At 37.2% G+C, this 22383-nt stretch overlaps 1 protein-coding gene across 2 annotated transcripts in view; it reads right to left on the bottom strand.

Annotated features, from left to right (window-relative positions):
• LOC145690138 (prostaglandin G/H synthase 2-like) overlaps positions 1 to 22383 on the bottom strand; it is a 159941-nt gene that overhangs the window by 68666 nt on the left and 68892 nt on the right. For both annotated transcript variants that reach the window (XM_081764735.1, XM_081764736.1), the window contains exon 6: positions 14926 to 15104. In XM_081764735.1, coding sequence (XP_081620861.1) covers positions 14926 to 15104 — 179 coding nt within the window. The remainder of the gene's footprint in view (positions 1 to 14925; positions 15105 to 22383) is intronic.

The raw sequence follows: 22383 nt of genomic DNA, 5'->3' as shown, positions 1-22383 counted from the left end.
TCCTTTGTGCCCGGCCAGTTTAGAGTCCGGCCCATTCTCTGCCCGGCTCGAGATTCGGGCCGGATCGGGTCGAGACGGACACAGAATACAGATCCATCCGGGCCGTCTTCGGGCCTGGCTTTGCAGGGCTCTAGTCTACAGACTCACGGATAAAACCGTTTTATAAGACTTCCAGCATTTATGCACAGCATAGGTTTGAAGGTCATTTCTATATTAACTTCATGAATTAAAGGGAACTTGTATTCCTCGAAAGGCATTTGTTGGTCCTTCAAGGTCAATCGAACAATGAAAAAACTGATACTAGGAGTATTTTAACACGCCACTCACTACAACGATATAACAGAATGCTGCCTCCGGCTGTTAATAAAAGGCTTAACAAGCACTCACACAAATAATCTTGTCAGGGCGCTGAAGGCAAGATTTTTAGTTTCGAAACATAATAAACATAATAAAATAAATATTTCTCGCTTGACACTATTAAAAAATAAACAATTAAAACATAAAGATGGGAGTTAAAATTTCTAACCTCTAAAACATAATTGATTGTTTCAAATGTGTTTTTGCAAAGGCAACCAAGGAACACACTAAGTTAGTCACTTTATACTTTATGTCCACAACAAAATCCTTGCAGGGGGCGCGGTGGCTCAGTGGTAGAATATTCACCTCTGGTGCTTGGGGTCCCGGGTTCGATCACAGTCCCCGCCAAGTGAACCTTGTGGTGGACAAACACCGTGCTCGTGGGTTTTCTCGGGGCACTCCCGTTTCCTACCACTTTCTTCATTCCACCATTTCATTCATCTCTCATCATCACCGTCTCCTTTAGCCTAACCGGCATAACCGTGGGACGCAAGAGTCAAAGATTTCATTTTCAAAATCCTTGCAAATTCTTTTTGCAGTACCATTAAAATTATTTTCGTTTATGATGATATTTTCATTTTAATTTGTATGAATGTAGTATTTTCTTTTAGTAACGTTTGATAATATCACTGCCTCTTGCACTCATTGTGCATCATGTAAGTTGTTGAAAATATACACTAAATACCACGATTATATATGTTGGGAATATGCATTACAGGAATTAAACTTGAACCCGGGTTTCAACCTTTTTCTTTATGTTTAAGTCAGCCGTGTTACCGACTGAGCTAGGACAGTCCCAACTTATCCTTATATTACCGGTATATTTTACTTTATCACAGCACAGCCCTTTATGACAGTGTTCATAAAAGATTTTAACTAAAAAGAAATCAATCAAAAAAAATCGAGACTCTCCTGAAAACATATAACTCGTCCCGCCATTTATATGCACCCACATACATTTTGAAAAGTCGGCGCCGTTGGTTCTATCTGTTGTGTTTGAAATCAGTGTTTCTTTCAGAAACTATGTTCCGGGGGGGCACACTTCGTATTCCGGGGGCACTATCGATAATTTTCTATTTTTTATTATATTATAGATGTATTATTTTGGTCTCTTCCGGGGGCACTCTCAGAGCTCCGGGCGGGCAGTACCCCTTAAAATACTTCTGGAAGAAGCACTGTTTGAAATACACCTAATCTAATATAAATAAAATAAAAAGTTTGTTTGTGTGTCTGTCTGTGTGTATGCATGTATCTGTGTGCTGCCTGGAGACCAGACAAGAGGACCGAGAGTTACCAAATTTTGATCTTGGGTACCTTGGCCCAGGTTACGGATCAAGACGAAGCGTTTTTTTTAAAATCGAACCAGGAAGTCTCAGGAGACGTTTACAGGGACATGTAAAAGTAGTAGAAGATAACCGATATTAGTGTCGAATTCAAAGTTTTGGCGGTCGCTGAGATCAATGGTGAAACTCCGATTGCATTAACTTCCAAATTAACCCCACTTAGTTGAGGGTCGGGGTACCGGAGATGATAACTGACATGTAAAAATAATCCAAAATGGCCGATATTAATGTCAAATCCAAAGTTTTCGCACTCGCTGAAATCAACGGTGATACTATAGAGGCGTTGACTTCCAAATACAGCCACCATGCGAATAATGTTTTTTTCTGATAGTTATTAATAAATGCAAGAAATAAATTATTAATAATAAATGGGAACAGATAGGAATGTATTTTGAAAGAAAGAAACGAAATTGTAAACATACATAACCATGTCTGACTTTACATAATCTATCCTAAACCACGATCACTAATCTAACAAGAAGAAAGTAGACTTTGGTAAATTAACTTCGGGGTCATTTTTCGCGAGGTAGTATTGCACATTTAAAATATGAATATTTAGGGATGCGCACGAGTCGAGACATGTCTCGAATCTGGACTGAAATTCGAGTTGACACACTTTGTAAAATTCGAGACGAGTCAAGACAAATTTATTTCTCGACTCTAATTTTCGAGCCGAGACACGAGTCGAGTCGAGACTTTTCGTAAAAATCTCGACTCGACTCGAATTTGTCGAAAATCTTTCTATAATTTTTAATATTAATTTGAAGAAAGTATTCAGTCAGAAACAGCCTTGAAACCAATTCCAGTATTTATTACTTTAGAAAGGTACCGAACGCATAAACTTAATGGTTAATCTTTCGAAATCAAGATTTAATTTTCAGCTCAATTCCGTTAATTAAAACTAATAATTAATGTCGTGATATTTGATTGTACTTCAAATATAATAATAATAATAATAATAATAATAATAATAATAATAATAATAATAATGCTCTGGGGGACATACACGTGAGCATGTATCTAGTATAGCTCGAGCAAGGCACAATGACGGCCGACGCGTATCGCACACTGCTTGCAGACTACGTACACCCCTTGATGACGACCATGTTTCCCAACGGTAGTGGCATTTTTCGACAAAATAATGCACCATGTCACAAGGCCAGGAGTGTGATGAAGTGGTCCAAGAAATGTTCAACAATGTTCTATATCTGTTGACGATGTGCGAATTACAAGGGGGATGAGGGAAATCCCCATTGGTAATACTATATGCTCCTATAGCCAAAGGAGATTTCCGTCGATGTCAAAGAACTATGTGCTGTGTAATTAAAATGTATGAGTTGTTTTATCTGTTGTGTGTATGAAATAAATTATTAAAAAATGCAACAAATAAATTATTAACAATACACGTGATCAGATAGGAATGTATTTTGAAAAAAAGAAAAGAAACGGTAAACATACGTAACCGTATTTAACTATACATAATGTGACTAAACTAACCGATGGTAACTAATCTAGAATAATGTAGGAAAGATGCAAGAAAGCAATTAATAATAATAAATATCAATATATAGATATATATATTGAAATATAAATTGAAATATGAAAGAACAATGTTTCCCAGAAGTAACTTTGTAAATTTAGGATTTAGGATTTAGATTTCTGGGCTTTCGGCATCTGAGACCATTTAACCCGTCACGTTCGAGGGATGACATCTCTAGGCGAACACACTTTCCGGGAAAAGGGAAGGAAGAAAGGATTGGGGAAGAAAGGATTGGGGAAGAAAGGAAGTGATCTGAAACCTAAGGTATCACCCTGGCATCTTCCTGGTGTGAATGTGGAAAACCAAGGAAAATCTCATTCAAGGTGACTGGCCTGAAAAACTTTTAAATTTTTCGACCGAGTGCCCCCACCAGGAATCGAACACGGGACCGCCTTCATGTAACCATATAAACGTATGTTTGTCTATTCCATTACATTGCGAATAGGCGAAATTGGAACAATGTTGCATCGGAGTCAGTCAATTAGTTCGAATAAAATCTGTTATTCATAGCACAATCCCTTCGAGGACATTTCCAAGATCGAGGCAGTAACCCACATGGTCGAAAGTAGTGTTTCCGCGAGATGAGACGAGAGAAGACTTCAAGCTGTCTAGTCTCGTGAGACGAGACACGAGAAATGTCTCGTGTCGTTGCAACACTAGAGCGGATGAGGCCCACAAAAAGGAGCTGTTATACAAAGTGGCTAAAATTACAGCTTTTAACCACTTTTGTTTGGTTATCAGCACAACACACGACTACAATCTTCCAATCAGTGTTTCTTTCAGAAAAATGTTCCTGGGAGGGTATATTTAGGATTCCGGGGGTACTGCTGGTATTATTCTATTATAAATGTATTATTTTGGTCTCCCCGTGGGGGGTACTCTTAGAGTTCCAGGGGGCAGCACCACAAAAACATGTCTGGAAGAAACACTGCTTAAAACAACGACTACTTAGTTTCGACCACGGGCGCCCGAAGGGAGGGGGAAGGCGCCCAGCCGCCCTTTCTCACGAAAATATATATGTAATATAGCAAACTACGTATATTAAATATCAGGCGTAATATAGCAATCAAGGAGATGACTCCCTTAAAAATTCTTCGGGCGCCAAGGGTTTCCAGTAATGAATTATTACGACAGGAATATTTGTCAATATCGACGGTACAGTCGAAAGGCAAGCCTTCCCCACTTATTCTGAAATCCTTTTTTCAAAACCTCTGGCGCCACTTCAAAATATAAGAAGGCCCATGTGATTTTCTGATTTCAAAAATGACTTTGGTTCGAATAACATCATAAAACAATAAAACGAAACTAAATTTTATTGTCAAACCAGCATCCTTTCAAACTCAGTACAGGGAAAGGCCTGTCTTTGTTCGGAACGAGAAAACTCATGAACAATAGTTAGTTGCTGATGAAACTGGCATTAAGAGAACTTGTATTTCTATAAAGGATTTTTATACATAGATATAACCACCAGCCCTCGGAATGAAATATTCTAAAATACTGATCTCAAAGAATGGTTTAACATTTTACTTGAATCTGGAAGAGTATCACTAAATATTTAAACTTGAATCGGTTGGAAAATAGAAATGAAAGCTGTTTGTAAGAATCATTTAGAAAATAACTTTAGGTCTTCATTGTTCTTTTAGGATAGTCCTCATTTGAAATAATAAACGCTGGTATACTTTCGAAGGCAATAATTTATTCCGAGTTAATAAATTTTTAAACAGTTTCAAAAACTGTCTTTTCATTTTTGAGATATGAGACGATACGAGGAATTTCAAGAGACGTCTCGTCTCGTCTCGGAAACGAGACGGGACAAGTAGTTTGTCTCGTCTCGTGTCTCGTATCAAAGGTTTCTGTCTGGTCTCGTGGCAACACTAGTTGAAAGAAAGAAACTAATGAAATCTTTGGGTTTTACGTACCACGATTATGCCGGTTAGGCTAAAGGAGACGGTGATGAGTAATGAATGAAATGGTGGAATGAACAAAGCGGGAAAACGGGAGAACCTCGAGAAAACCCACGCACACTGTGTTTGTCCACCACAAAGTTCACTTGTCGGGGACTGGGATCGAATCCGGACCCCAAGCACCAAAGTTGAACGCTCTACCACTGAGCCGCCGCGGCCCCAAGAAAGAAACAAATATGTAAAGATACATATATGAGTACACACACACGGATAAAGTAGTCATACATGTATTTTAATCTTCTGACTACTTAACCCCGACTAATTTAAGATTGCAAGAAAGCAATTATTAAGAAGGAATATAAACATATAGAAACGTATTTTGAAAGGGAGAAAAAGCAAACCGTACCAGCCGTGATATGAATCTGGGTTGCCCACTCAACAAGCAGACACCTTACCGAATTATCTGCGGCAGAACTTGCAATTTGTGGTTTTGAAGCTTTATTTATACTGTGTGTGTTACGTAACGACGCTACGGGATGTCATTACTAGTGCGACCACCTCATTCAAGACCCTTTTTGTAAATTGTTTGAGGAAAAAAGAGTGATTTCGTAAATCAACAAAACAGATCTTGTATTTAGAGGGTGTAACTAAAAGGTACGACAAAACTTCATGGGTGGATTCCTTATTGGTAGACAAGCAAAAACGTTCCGATGACCATATGTCGGGAAATGCATCGTTCCAGAATTACGGCCTTTGAGCCGACTACTGGTGTGAAATAGTCACATTCTGGTCGCTCTTTAATGTGTCTCAATTTAAACCTCAATATATCAAACTCTGATTAAGATAGGAAGGTAATTTTAGTAGCAACGTGTTCTGGAAAAATTAAGCTTTCCGCTGATATCCATTTTATGAGTGTATCCCCAAGGAATGCCATCTCCAAAATGCTGATGCAAAAATCAAACAAAAAACAAGTAATTACCCTCCCATGTCCACCGTGGTACTCCCACCCATACATAAAATATACAGGGTGAGTCAAAAGTCCTTGGACACCTGCATAAGTGAAAATCGACGGGAAAAGTAAAAAGTAATGATGGGAACAGAGATTTGATGAGGGGCCGCAACTTTTGAAGTGTATGTCATCTTGAAATCCGCCATTTTGGATTCACGTCATTTTTTTAAAAATGGGAAGGGGGTGTATGACCCATCAAATAACACTAACTTGAGCTCAGGAATTTAGTGGTGTAATTTGTTTTTCCTATCTAGTACAGTTTAGAAGTTATTAAAGTTCAAAGGTGGGAAATTACCTTGATATTGAATGCTACAACACATGTTCTACGTGTTGTCCATTTCGTGCAATGCACAACTGTAGTCCCTGCAACCACTCTGACTGGAGTCTCACGCGGAGGAGATGTCTCCTGAAGTTTGGTCACAGGCTTGTTGGATGCGTTCCTCCAGGTGTCTCAAATCACGGATTGTCTCAGCATACACTATCTGCTTAAGATGTCCCCATAGATAAAAATCAAGGGGCGTTAAGTCAGGGGATCTGGGCAGCCACTCCACGGAACCACGGCGACCAATTCACTTCCGTGGCAGTTGTTCATCCAACCATTGACGGACACCAAGTCTATAGTGTGGAGGGATCCATCGTGCTGAAAATAACATGGGAAAATGCCGTCAGCGTTCAGTGTGGCAGGGAACACAAAGTCCTGCAACAGCATCAGATGCTGTGGTGCAGTTAAGGTGTTGTAACTGAAAAATGGCCCAATGATGCGGGTGTCCCATATGCCACACCAAACCATCACCTTCGCTGGACTATGTTCTCGACTCGGGTCAACCCAGATCGGATTTGCGTCACACCAGTGTCGACAATTATGTCGATTAACCTCCCCGTTCAAAGTGAGATACGCCTCGTCACTGAACAGTATGCCCTTGACAAACGCAGGATCCAGTTCGTGTTGTTCAGTAGCCCACATGCAGAACTCCAACCGGCGATCAGGGTCATCCTCGTTCAGTTTATGTTGCATGTGCAGCTTGTAAGGATGTTACTGATTGGTGTGCAATATCAGGATAACGGAGGATTGGCTTATTGGACATGCTAGGGACTCACGACGGGTACTTCGTGTAGGACTTTTCACAAACGACGCAACAACCGCCGTTGCAGTTTCCTCATTGGTGGCAGTCTTTGGTCGCCCACTACGTGCCCTATCTTGAACAGAGCCCGTCTCTCGGACTTCGGTGATCACGTGAGCCCCGTGCTGTGCGATACCGGTTCTCTGTCTGAGTGCCGTCGGTTGTAGTCAGCTGCTATTGTTCGGTAGCTGCGTTCCACTAATATAGGGATGATTTCGATCTTCTGTTCACGTGTCAGACCTATTTTAGATCACCTGGAACAGAGAGAATTGGGTCAGTATCAAGGTAATTTCCCACTTTTGAACATTAATAACTTCTAAACTGTACAAGATAGAAAAAAACAAATTACACCACTAAATTTCTGAGCTCAAGCTAGTGTTATTTGATGTGACATACACTTTCCCATTTAAAAAAAGACTTGAATCCAAAATGGCGGATTTCGAGATGGAGGACATGAATGACATACACTCCAAAAGTTGCAGCCCCTTATCAAACCTCTTTTCCCATCATCACTTTTTACTTTTCCCGTCGATTTTAAAACTTATGCAGGTGTCCAAGACTTTTGACTCACCATATATATATAGGCGGAAAGCATCGTCCTTTAGAAATACATAGATATCAAAAATGTCTTCCTAGGTTAATTAGGGTCTGAGTTATTGAGGTTTAAATTGAGTCACATTAAGGAGCGACCAGAATATGACTATTTCCACCATTAGGCGGCTCAATGGCCTTAACTCTGTAATGATACATTTCCCGACATATGGTCATATGAACGATTTTGCTTGTCTACCCATAAGGAATCCACCTCTGAAATTTTGCCGTACCTTTTTGTTACACCCTGTATATATGTGTGTTGGTGCAACAATAAGTTCCCAAGAATATAGATTAATTCATTTTTGATTTTAATCTACACAACAAATGCTTTTTATGAAAGCAAGGAGCCTGCGAGTTAAAGATGGTTAAAGACCGTAAATAAAATTGAAGATCTGAATTGCAGAACATCCGAAGTCCACCGGAGTGCTTTTTTGTTTTTAGAAGAAAGACAAGAAGATTATACTTGGAATGCTATTCTGTTTAGCTGAAATTATTTTGATTTTTTTAAAAAAAGTTTTGACTTGGACTTACGTATTATGCAAGTGAATAGCCCTGAAACATAGATGCTAACATAAAAAACAGAAAACGAAAAATACGAAGAAAAAGAGTGGACTTGGGATGTTTTGTAATTCAGGTTTTCAAAATTCAAACTTCAAATGGAACTGGGGTAACTCGCAGACAATGGCTGACTTAAAACTTTGATAATAGCTGGTGGAATGGCTGGTTTGAGAACACAATTGATATGGCCTCTGTAGCTAAGTAGACTCCCACCCTTCCCCCTCAACATTGGATACGGAAATTAAAAACTTATTTAGAATTTGATTGTTGATTCCAGTATATTTCAAGCATCACTTCTCGGAATCTGGGCCTGTGATATGTCGATATATCGCTATCATCGATATCTATATTATTATATATCAACATTCGATATCGCAAATATATGGACATGAATATAATCATTCTAAATTTTCGATATCGATATTCGGGGAGTGGGGATGCGAGGTATAAAGGTCCCCTAAGACTTGCGATGGATGAAGAAATTAAACTTACTTTTTGCAAGATTGTTTTCTAATCATAATATCTTTATTACCAAACATTGCAATGTAAATACATCCACTTGCAAATTTGCAATATTATATGATGTAATTTCTTAGGCGCTAGAACTTTTTTGTTCCCTGAAGAAAGAAACAAAAAATCACGTGGAAAAGCAAGTAATTCGAACTTTGAACTAGAATTTACCTTAAGAAAGTTTTTTGTTTCTCTTCCTTGGAGATTTCCATCCCTTTTGGCCTTTGGGACCGCTAATTGACAAAAGGTGCACACATGATCGCTATATGCATTTATGCTCTGAGGCAGAGTCAGATATTTAGAAAAGGAAACGACTTTTTAATAATAATAATAATAATAATAATAATAATAATAATAATAATAATAATAATAATAATAATATAATAATAATACTAATATTATTATTATTATTATTATAACAATGGGGTTTACAACTAGGGTCTTGTCTCTTTATCTTTCATGGGAAGGCCGCAAGTCTGCTACGCCACTGGTGTCCCTTATTCTGTGTTTGTCTCTTTTTCGTTTCGTGTAGATATTTGTTTTTGTGCTGATAGGCTTTCATATAAAACTTTTATATTATGTAACTCTTTCTTTTTATGAGTTTCTTTTTTTGGGTGGGGCGGGGGGAAAGAGAGAAATGCTTTCTTCTGATATCTGTTTCTTACCATTCATCTTGTTTGAACTGCTTAAGTAAGTCATTTTGTAACTTTTGATGTCATCCAACTCCATCACAATAATAAAATTGTCATTCTTAACAATTTGTTTTATACCCTTATTAGCAGTTTGCCACACTGATATATTTGTGACAAAATTGAGGTTTTGTCCAACGCCTTTCGAATTCGCAACCAACCCAACCGCCGAGCTTTTTGGGTTGCCTGCTATTGCAGGAAAAGGAGAATTGCAGGTGGTAATGCACTTTTGGAGTCGTGTATTCATTTCAGGGAAGAAGTCCAGGTGGCAATGCAGGAAGTGTAACTTTCGGGACATATTACATCCCATGTTGCGAAATGAAGTAATTAACCTGCCCACAATGTCTTTGTAATCAGGTGACTTATGATTCCCTAGAAAGCTACTGCACACTTCTCGAAAGGTTCCCCAAGCCTCACTTTCCATTTCATTAAGCTTAGAAGAAAATGTAGTATCCTTAAAAACGTCTCTGATTTGAGTTCCCGTAAAAACACCTTTCACCTTGGCCTCGCTGAGTCTTGGGAATAGTTTTCTCAGATGAATAAATGCTTCACCATCCCGGTTCAGGGCCTTGATGAAGACCTTCATGAGCCCTAATTTGATATGAAGGGGTGGTAACAATATTTTCTCCGGATCCACAATACGTTCATTAGCCACGTTCATCTCCCCTGGGACCAGTTGCTTTTCTGGCAGCCATTTTGTGATGGTGTACTAATCTTTGGCTCGACTATCCCAATGACACAAGAAGCAGCAGTGCTTTGTGTAACCTCCTTGTGAACCGGTGAGGATGGCAATAACCTTAAGATCAGCGCATACAGACCACTGGAACTGTTCGTACTTTATTTTCTGCAATAGGATTCGTATGTTCTCGTATGTTTCTTTCATATGTACAGCATGAGCAATAGGAATGGCTGGCTTTTTATTGCCATTGTGTAGTAACACTACCTTGAGACTTATCCTAGAGGAATCTACGAATAGCCTCCAATCATCACTGTTGTAGTTAAACTTCAGTTGTCCTTGAAGTCGAAGGGCCTTGACGAAGACCTTCATGAGCCCTATTCGCTTTTTCACGATGCTTTGCAGCCCTTGTAAACAATGCAGACGACAGTGTGTAAATGTTGCCAACTAACAGACTAAAAAGTTTATAGAAAACCTCGAGCTAACAAGTTAAGAAACAAACCGAAGAGCGGGAGATTGAAAATGAAATGGCATGGACTTCTGGTATATTACCAAGATGCATTTTCTTTCTCCTGAATCTTTGAAGTAGCATATAAATATAGACACAGAACACTAGGAAGCATGGCTACCCGCAGTGGGGAAGGGGGAAAGGGGATGTTGCCTCCCTTTGTTTTAAAAGGTTTTTGGAAGTGCATGTCAAGACGTACTAATTTGCTTACTTAAATGTTGTAACACTTAATATATTCATATTAAATACTATAGTATCTAATATTATAGATTATTTACTGTACTTAAAAAGCATACGCGCGTAAATAACTGTTGTTTTACTTGACGTATTATGTGCCCTCGTGTATCAAAATATTTTGTATTCGCGACTGAGTTTGTGTGTCGGTCTTTTGTCCTCCCCTGGAATCGGTATTTTACCCCCTTGAAAAAGTCCTGCGGATGTCCATGCCTGGAAGCCGGGCTGAACAATCTCTTAAATTTTCCCTGTAACTGCAACTCATGGCTAATCGTGGTTGACGATAAATCCTCGTCCTTTGATATCAGGGAGTTCGCATTAAGGTTCAAAATATTCAATATATCACTACTAAATTTTATTTAGCCTGCCCATAGCGTCAAGGGATAACATGGAAAATTAGAATCAGAGCTATTGGATCTTACTATGTTCTCTAGTCTGTTGTCTTACTATGTTTATTAGCTTGAATAGCAGATCTACTAAAACGTATGCTCTTTACTCCTGTCCATTTCAAGACTGTTTCGGATCACTACGTAACTCTAGGTAGAGTCAAGAGAACATGTGGATCAAATAATTGTTCATTAAAAAAAAAAAAAAGCGAAAGAGTTTATTTATTAAATATATTACAATTTTAGTATCCCTTGAAGATTTTTTCAGATATTTTGTTACTCCTGAGAACGGACAATCATTTTTGCGACTCTTAAATGTTCATTTAACCCTTAACGTACCAAGCCTAACTCGTCAACGTTGTTTACAAAGCTGGGGTCTTCTGGCGACCCCAAGTATTATTTTAATTTCTCAACATAGTATTGCAACTCAAATTATTATTATTATTATTATTATTGATGTCTAAAAGCTTACCTAATTTAAATGAGCATTGTTGACATCAAATATTATGTTTAACAATATTCAGTTTTTCGTACAATTTTATACTTTTGTGTTCGTAAATCTGAAATACAAGTTTAACAATGGAGCTTTTACATTTTCAAGTATGTTTTTATTTTTTGTATTTTTTTTTAACGAACGCATCGTTGATCTAATTATGTAATAGATAGTATATCCCAAACGGATGCAGGACACACATAAAAATCGAGAATAACTTGATTCTTATAGTTGCAGCAGTATCACCAAATATCACTCTCTGGGGTCCCTAGAGGGTATGTTAAGGATTAAACCCGATCGTTTCTTTTAATCGATATGCGAATTATAACCAGGGCTAAAAGTGTGGGGGAACGCGGGAGAACGCCATCCCCGACCTCGGAAAAATATGTACGACGTCCCCCAGTTCCTAAAAAATTAAAATGGGCAAGGATAGGCGGGGGGACGGCGTGATTTACCCCTGATTATAACATACAGAATTAACATCAGACGTTACGCTACTTTGAATCGGTGAAATAGCTTTTATCTTTCTTTCTTACTTATCTTTAAAAGAATAGGCCTACAACTTTTTATATACAATTATCCGAAGTATAATGTATTTAATATATTAAATAGAAATTTAGTACAAGGGCTCAGTTTTTCTTTTGAGTAGCATAATGGACATTTGCAGCCCAGTTAACTGAAACTGACTAAACGGTCTGACTACGATTTAAAAAAAAAAAAAAAAAGCGAAATATAATCAGAACTGAGCAACACTGACAATGAGCCAAATGACCATTATTCTTCCATAAGAAAATAACCCCCAAGAAATTCCACTTGTTCAACCTAGGTAGCAATTATTGTATTTTTAAATCACACTAAGAACATTTTAGTTTCAATTAAAAGCACATCTCTACATGTGGATTCATATCTTACACAAAAATATTAAATTTAACAAGAAAACAGCCACAGCCACTGACAAATACGCAGAGCGCGCGCTATAGTTGATGCTGGTCATGCAGGCAGGAAGGTTACCAGTGAAGGATACATGCACGTGCAGAAGCAGAAATATTGCGGGAAACAGACGAAGCATTTTCTCCTGCACCAATCACTGAATACTCGTGCGCGGAGTGATACAAATTGAGTTACGCGGTTTGTTTTTGAAGGGTGCAAAGGTACGTGAAAAAGCGAGTAATTTGATATGAAGGGGTGGTAACAATATTTTCTCCGGATCCACAATACGTTCATTAGCCACGCTCACCTCCCCTGGGACCAGTTGCTTTTTTGGCGGCCATTTTGTGATGGTGTACTAATCTTTGGCTCGACTATCCCAATGACACAAGAAGCAGCAGTGCTTTGTGTAATCTCCTTGTAAACCGGTGAGGATGGCAATAACCTTAAGATCAGCGCATACAGACCACTGGAACTGTTCGTACTTTATTTTCTGCAATAGGTTTCGTATGTTCTCGTATGTTTCTTTCATATGTACAGCATGAGCAATAGGGATGGCTGGCTTTTCATTGCCATTGTGTAGTAACACTGCCTTGAGACTTATCCTAGAGGAATCTACGAATAGCCTCCAATCATCAGTGTTATAGTTCAACTTCAGTTGTCCCATAAGCGATGGAATGTCACTGCAATACACCAAATCACCATCCTTTGTAAAATTAGGAACTAGGCTCACCTCTCTTTTCCTATACATCGATATATTCACATCTTGGTTTAGTAGATTCCATTCTTAAAGTCGTGATGCAAGCAACAGGCCTTAGACTTGGGAAGGTTTAAGTCTCTGATCAGATCATTCAGCTCTTCCTGACTTATCACATGTGGTTCATTAGTGTCAGGCACTGGAGCGTAATTGGGAACTGACTGTGTACTCGAAGATTGTGCAACATTCTCACAAGCAGCAGGTTCTTCATCGGATGAAACACTGCACAGGGTGTATGAGTCTGGTGGTACGGGTACAGGCAGACAAACATCATGTTTCACAGGTCTCCTCGCGGATACTGTATTTTATGCTTCATGTTTTTTGAGGAACCTTTTATATTAGTCAGGCAGAAGTAACAGTCTGAAACATGATCACGGGGCTCGCGCCAAACCATAGGTACGGTGAACGGCATCGATTTATGTGTACCTTTCAACCATCCTGTGAGAGTACGCGCACACGAGTTACAACTTTGTTTCGGAGCCCAAACGCGATCCTGGTCGCCGATTTTACACCCGGAGTACAGATGGTAGGCTGTCTTCAGGAACGGTGACAATGGCCTACTTTGTCCCTTGAAAATCACTTCCCCACATATGTAGCAGAATGAATCTGTCGAATTGTTGCAAGTTCTCGGCATGTTCGTTTAACACAAACGTCAATATTTCACGCAGAAATATTTTTCATCTACGGTATACACAGACACAGCGTAACACCACCTTCTAACACGAAGATCAACTCGAAACTGAAATATTTGTTTCGCGCGACAACGTGGTGTATGTCTTGGCGCCTTTTTTCAACAATTTGTCTGTCGTCTAGACAAAAGGGAGCCGACGAATGATCGCAAGTTGATTGCGAAACCTTTCTCCGTCAATAATGCCTATGTTTTAGTGTATGCAGTGTGGAACGGCAATAAATCTTTGCAACCCAAGGGAAGGGGTACGTTTCCGGGGGGTACTGAGTTAGAGAAAAGAATGCTCCTGGGATATAGCCTAGTAACAGCTCTTGGATTAAGATAAAAATTCAGAATTATGCACTCCAAACACGGAAAACAAATATTAAATACGAAAAATACGATTTTTCTGTCAATTATGGAAACAGCACCCCACAAAAAAAAAAAAAAAAAAAAAAAAAACTTACGTGCTGGAAATTTCTCGATGAGATATTCGTAATCAGCGTTTCGAAATCTGTCCGGTACATCCTTTCACCCTCGTAGGAGGATTTTCATGCCGACCAGTGTTATCAGAGTTTTAATCTCAAATGATGTTACAAGTTTATTTTCAGCTTAAAAGAAGACATCTATCGTCTAATAATAAACAACTTACAACACCACTACTCGATGTGAATCCAACACCATGAGATTTGTCCGTTGTGAAGACTTGATAAGCAAATTGCTGGGCGTAATGAGCAAACAATATGTTGCTTCCATGTTTATCTGGTTTAAAACAACGTCGACGAAATAGTTTCTCGGCAACTTCATTCACATCAGGCAGAATCTTCTTTCCTACAGGCATATAAAAAAAAAAAAAAAAAAAAAAAAAAAAAAAAACACAGTACTTATACAGAATTCATTCAGTAGATCAGTGGTAGCCAAACAATGTGTCGTGACATATATGATACGTCACACAATCCCGTAGGATGTGTCGCGAAATTTTAGAATTTAAAAATTATTATGAAAAATTAAATAATTAGTTAAAATTCAAGGATAAAACGTATTTCAAGGGGACACATTTTTATCATCTCTTTCAATCTTCAACAAGAGAGCAAAAAGTCTTCCCTTGCTCATCCAACCGAGAAATGTCTTTGGAAGTAATCAGATAAGAAATTTTGCAGGTGTCCACTCAGCCGTGGACTCAACACCTCTCGTTATCTTTCGATCAGCTTTTTCTTCAAGGAAGTGATTCATTGTCACGCATTAAAAGTAACAGGAAATCACTAACTACTTCATTTTTAAAATACTGATTCCATTTCACAGGTAGGGAGGTATATGAAGACACAATTGTATATAAATCTCCAAAATTGAATTATAAATTAGATATTTAAAACAAAAAAAAATCTGTGCATTGAGATTTATATAAAATTCGTTTATATGAGTTTTACACTCGTAAGCAACAAAAGCTCAAGTTGCTCTTTCGATTCAAATAGTCTAATATATATGATAAATACATATTCCTTTTTTGATATGTGAGACGGGACATAAGTGGATCTGAACCACTACTCAAGTTTGTATTTCCCCGGTTAATACGGTTCTATAATAATATCCGGAGGAATTGGTGCGTACATAAATAATCATACAAAATCAAATTCCTCGTAACGGGGAACAAATGCATCAATAATTATGTGCCCATTAACTCTACAATTAATTAGTAAATCAAAAATCATGCTATATGAGTATATGGTAGATTTTTCTCGCTACTGTTTCTCGCTTCCAAGAGATGGCTTAGGGGAGCATTTACATCCATTTGAATATACGTATATACTCGTACTTTGAATTTTCATTATCTAAATGTAAGTTTAGAGACCAGATTCAAATAAATGCAATACCTATAAAAAAAAAAACAGAGTTAAAGAATAAGAATATAAATAGATTGTTCAAATGGAAACATAGAACAAATTACTAGAATACTTTACGATTTATGAAATTTTAGAAAAGGAGATGCTAGATGACAAAAATTGCAATTTTTGAATGTGGTTCAAGTACCAGAAGTAGGTAAAAATACAAGCGGATGTATCCCAACATTCCTCTCACGAATCGAACACTAACATTTAGTATGTTTAAAGCTTTGAATTAAAAAAGTAAAAGGAAAGAAACTTTCGGATGTAATAGTAGGCAAGAGATAAAAAAAAAACATGTTGTACTAATATATCTAATTATTTATTGGAGGCAGTTAGTGAGGCCAGTGGGACCATAGGGGTTAAAACCTAGGATCATGTGTCTCTAATGGTGTCTTCTCGTTTGACCAATTTTCTTGTCGCCTACTGACTTAACTACCAGTTTACACTATGATTTTTATCTCATTTTAGACGGCGAAATGGTATGTCCATCTCACTGACGCTCACTCAGCAAAGCATATTTAGTCTGATGGAATTTCTAACAGAAATTTATTAAGAAGATGCATTTCTCAGAGTGAACAACAGCACCCACAGCCATCTGTAACAATATATGTAGTGACGAGGTGGAAAATTTTCCGCTATATTTTTCCGGAAAATTTTCCCTTCTAAAAAAATAATCAGTAATCAAGTAACAATTCCTCAGCAATCATAAAATTGGTTAAATTCATGTACAGAAATGTAAAAAAGTGAAAGATCGTTTAAAGAATCTGAACATTTGCATGGCTCACACAATTTTCAGTAGTATGTAGGAACAAGTTAAACAATTATTCATGAATCGAAATATTTTGTCTTATATGGAAAAATTGAAGAACTTTTTATGAGTCGGAAAATTTTCATCATTTTGAAGCAAAAGGTAAAACAACTTTTTGTGAATCGGAAAGTTTTATTGCTCTGTAGAAACAAGTGAAAGGAATTTTCATAGATCGGAAAATTTTCATCACGATGTAGAAACAAGTGGAAAAAACTTTTCATAAGCCGGAGAATTTTGGATATTATATATAGTGATGTTAGGTGGAAAATTTTCCACTATATTTAACTGCACATTCAGCTACAAAATTAAATTTCTGTAGAGGAAAGTTACTCAGCAACAAATTATAATTTTTCAATTAGCTTTCGGGAACCGGAAAATTTTCTAATATTTCAAGTTGGGAAGTAAACTTTTACACAGTGTTTCTCTCTCTCTCTCTTCATCTGCGAGCTCCTTCGTTGCTAAGCGGTTAGCATACGCGCCTTTGGCATGGAAGACTTGGCTTCGATTCCCAGCGGGAGCTCATGTAGTTCGGATTTCACGTTAATCAGTTGGTCCCGTCTTATATAGTCTCGCTGCTGAAAGGGATGTTAAACTCAAAACCAACTCAATTCAACCTCTCTCTCTCTCTCTCTCTCTGTCTCTCTCTCTCTCTGTGTGTGTGTGTGTGTGTGTGTGTGTATGCAAAGAGCAGAGAACATCAGCTCGTAGAGTACAAATATCCCATTCTATTAATTAAAATTTCAATTTATTAAAAGTCATGAATATTTTTCGATTCATAAAAACATACTCCACTTATTCCTACATCGTTGTTTAGCCGTAGAATTTATTGGTAATAAATATTGTCTTAAAAAGTTTCATGAAATGAAAATTTAACGATTCTTCATTTCAAGAATGTTTCAAAAACTTCAATACGTTCTTCCCTCAGAATCCACCTTTGATCTTACAATATTAGATTTCGTCAGTATAATACGCATAAGACGGTTTTCTCATAGCTTTACTACTTTTATAGATTTACATTCTGCAACATTTAGAAATAAGTAGATATAAGAGAGAGAGAGAAACACTATGTAAATTTTTACTTCCCAACTTGAAATATTAGAAAATTTTCTGGTTCCCGAAATTTAATTGGAAAATTATAATTTGTTGCCTCTACAGGAATTGTAAAATGAAATGAAATTTTTGAGTTTTACGTCCCACGGTTATGCTAAAGGAGACGGTGATGATGAGTAATGAATGAAATGGTGGAATGAAGAAAGTGGGAGGAAACGGGAGAACCCCGAGAAAACCCACGCACACGGTGTTTGTCCACCACAAAGTTCACTTGGCGGGAGCAGGGTTTGAACCCGAGACCCCTAGCACCAGAGGTGAACGCTCTACCACTGAGCTACCGTGGCCCACTACAGGAATTGTATATCTCAATCTGTAGTTAAATATAGTGGAAAATTTTCCACCTAACATCACTATATATAATATCCAAAACTGTCCGGATTATGAAAAGTGTTTTCACTTGTTTCTACATCGTGATGAAAATTTTCCGATTCATGAAAATTCCGTACATTTGCTTCTACAGAGCAATAAAACTTTCCGATTCACCAAAAGTTGTTTTACTTTTTGGTTCAAAATGATGAAAATTTTCCGACTCATAATAATTTCTTCAATTTTTCCATACAAGACACAAAATATTTCGATTTATGAAACATTGTTTCATTTGTTCCTACATACTACTGAAAATTGTGTGAGCCACGAAAATTTTCAGATTCTTTAAACGATCTTTCCATTTTTAACATTTCTATACATAAATTCAATCAATTTTATGAATACTGAGGAATTGTTACTTGATCACTGATATTTGTTAAGAACGGAAATTTTTCCGGAAAAATATAGAAGAAAATTTTCCACCTCACATCACGGCTAAACAACGATGTAGGATTAAGTGGAGTATGTTTTTATGAATCGGAAAGTTTTCCGTTTCAAAATACTGAGCAAATGCTAGGTTAGTACCTTGATCTAAGGCTCTGGAGACCTTCCTTTCACTCCTTTTCCAATGTTGTTTTCATCTGTTGATTACTACAGTGTAAAGTGGCCTCTGAGGATGTATCTGGTAGCTTATAGTAAATAAACAATAACGACATAATATATCTTTACGAAACGTGTGCGTTAATTTAACTACGGCCTTACAGTCCCAACAGATAGCTCAAGTTTTAATATCAATTTCCTGACATTTAAATACTATTTTTTATATTGTTTTAGCTTCCAATTGTCTCATGTATGTTCCCACCGAGAATTGAACCTGAGATCACATGAACAAATGCGAATATGTTAAATATTTTTGAACACTTTAATATACAAAACACAAAAGGCTTCAATGATACGATGCATTAGTATGTTTTGGTTACGTCCTGCCATGTATGATAAAAGAAACTTGAGAGTGAAGAAAAATAACAGAAATCTCTTTTATATTTACTCCTTCAACAAACTCCCGACCTCAGAAGGGCAAGCCATAAAGTACGTGATAAAGTCATACAACGAACACTTTTATTAATACTAATATTACTACATAACCATATCGCTTTCCTGAAATTCTCGTGTGTATGTTTAAAAATCTACTGTTGTTCCACGCCAACCAGTCTATATTTTTGTTGTACCTTCGAAGTGAAAGATATTCATTATTACATTTGTTGGACTCTAGTGAGTCAGAAACTACAATTAATAAAGTGTTTGTTTTGTCTAGTATTCCTGCGATTAGAAGGCCCTTATCTAAAAGATATTTCATTTGTATATGAGAAAATAGTAAAGTTTATTTTCTAAGAATAAAATAAACATTTTCAATGTGAAGCTAACATTAAGTTTTGAAGAGGAGCTAAACAGAAGAATTTGTTACCATTTACATCAGTTTTCAGACAGTTCACTATACTCTGAAATGGGAAGAAATCAAACTTGGAAATATTTTACTAGACTTCGTCAGAAAGTGCAACATGTAAAGAACATTACAAGGTTAAAATAAAATAAAGAACAAAGGTAGCACAAACGTGTTATGGAAACATTTAAAAGCACAGCAACCTACTATATTAGTGAATCCGAAAAAAAGTTTTAACGAATTTTAGATATTCAATTTTATCATCACAATTTCAGATGTAGGTTTGGATACGAATCAAGATCTGAGATTCGAATTTCGGATCCAGATCCGAGATTCGAATTTTGAATCCAGATCCGAGATCCGGATCTGAGATTCGGATCCGAGGTCCGGTTCTAGGTCCGGATCCGACAAGATCCGGATCCGGATCTCATTGGGTCCGGGATATCCGGATCCGAAAATGTTTGGCAATCCCTACCTAATATTGCTAAAACTTATACTATTCAGAGAGATAAGAGATAAATAGTATCAAAAATATGTTTCTCTAAGTATAATACTTGACTCTTTGACTATTGGATGGGCTTCGAAATGGCGATAATAAATGCTTTAAAAAAAGTTTCGGACCGAGTGTAAATGTGAAAGGCTATTTCTACCTTTTGCCGCAGTCTGTGTGGAGGAAGATTCAAGCATTAGATTCACGAGCTGTATACAAGGAAGATAAATCAGTGCGTACACGTAGTGAAATGATTTGTGCTTAGCATTTCTAGCAGTGAACCAAGTTGAAAGTGGCCTGAGATATATATGTAATGTAGAACGTATTGCAGAGCATACTGAAGAATGAGGAACAGCAGACAGACTTGATAGATTATTTTGGCTTATGTGAGGAGGTCTTTTGTCGAACTCAGTAACTAACTAAGGAACCGAACGGTAATGGCATTATATCTGCCAGCATAGAATGAATGTTGTCTATCACGTACGAATAAATTCTGCGAAGCGTAAAACAAAGACTTCTCGCACTTGATTGGACATAAGCATGTGAATTGTAATACGAGGTATCAAAGAGAACCCAAGTTTTCGGAGCTACAATACAAGAGCAGACGGAAGTTGGCATTGAAAAGAAAGCAATACTTCGATTTGAAAAAGGAACTCAAAACTTATGCACTAGTCTAATTGGCAATAAACTAAGGAAAACTGATTTCTAGAAAGTGCAATACATATTATATATTTAGATTAAAACGCACCTGAGATGTGATTAACGTGCATTAAATTGTGAAAGTAAATATTTTTGTCTTATTACAGGGCCCACAACAGTTTGTCATATAGAAAAGTATAACTAATGTAAAACTTTGAGGATAGAGAAATAAATACGTTCCTTTCTTGGAACATTGAATCCATATGAGAACAGTGGCGGCATTTCAGATTCTGTCAGAGAGGCAAGATTATGCTCCGACAAGAGCTTGGTTTTTGTTATATATTAGTATAGGCTACATTAAAAAAATGTATTTCTCAAACTTAAGTAGGAACAATTGCTTCCCTGCCCTCCCAAATGACGGCCCTGTATTAGAAAGTCATTACTCGCTATATTTTACAGTTTTTGATCTTCGGTGATCACATTTTAAACCGGAAGAAGTAAGAAAAATTAAACTCTTCCGGTTTTGTAGAGTGCTACGAGCGCAAATGATATGATTCGTTGAAACGCTGAACCAATTTCCAAAATCCGTTCGTCCCTATCTATTACCGTTTTTATGGTACGGCTATCAACGTTAAAATTAGAAATTGTTGATTTTAACACTCCCGGTTTCAATAGAAGGTTAACGGAGTAGATAGCATGTATTGTTGGAACGTTTAATCGGTTCCAGGAAAACATTTCTCGGTATCTCTCGCCGTTTTCGCTTAATGGAAATCAATAATGAAACCAAAGGTACTAGTGAATTTCAAAAATGTTCGATTTTAGAAGAATGTTAAAAGTAGAGATGATATGTTTTATTGAGAATTTGCTTTAATTCTAAAAATACAGCTTCTAGCCATGTACTATCGCTTTTTGTTCTATGTCAATCAACGTAAAGCCCTAACTTCAACGTCCATACATTTCTACACTTTTATAAACTATTCCCAATGATCAGCAATAAGAAATTCAAAGCAAGAATATTTATTTGAAACATATACTAGACAACTTTAACTGGAATAGCAGTGAAGTTTGGAGATTCATATACCTATATAATTGTGCCTTTATATACCTCACTACCTGTGAAATGGAATCAGTATTTTAAAAATGAACTAGTTAGTGATTTCCTGTTATTTTTAATGCGTGACAAGGAATCACTTGCTTGGAGAATGTTTATAGTGATCTTAGAAGAAAAACGCTGATCGAAAGATAACAAGAAATGTTGGGTCCACGGCTGAGTGGACATCTGCAAAATTTCTTATCTGATTGTTTTCAACGACATTCCTCGGTTGGATGAGCACAAGGAAGACTTTTGCTTTCTTATTGAAGATTGAAAGAGATGATAAAATGTGGCCCCTTGAAATGCGATATATCCAAATTCAATTTACAGACAGATTGTA

Source organism: Thermobia domestica, chromosome 7, assembly GCF_964235325.1.
Source record: "Thermobia domestica chromosome 7, izTheDome1.hap1.1, whole genome shotgun sequence".
Lineage (NCBI taxonomy): Eukaryota > Metazoa > Arthropoda > Insecta > Zygentoma > Lepismatidae > Thermobia > Thermobia domestica.
The sequence above is the reverse complement of the archived record's forward strand: the minus strand, read 5'-3'. Positions and strand labels throughout refer to the sequence as shown.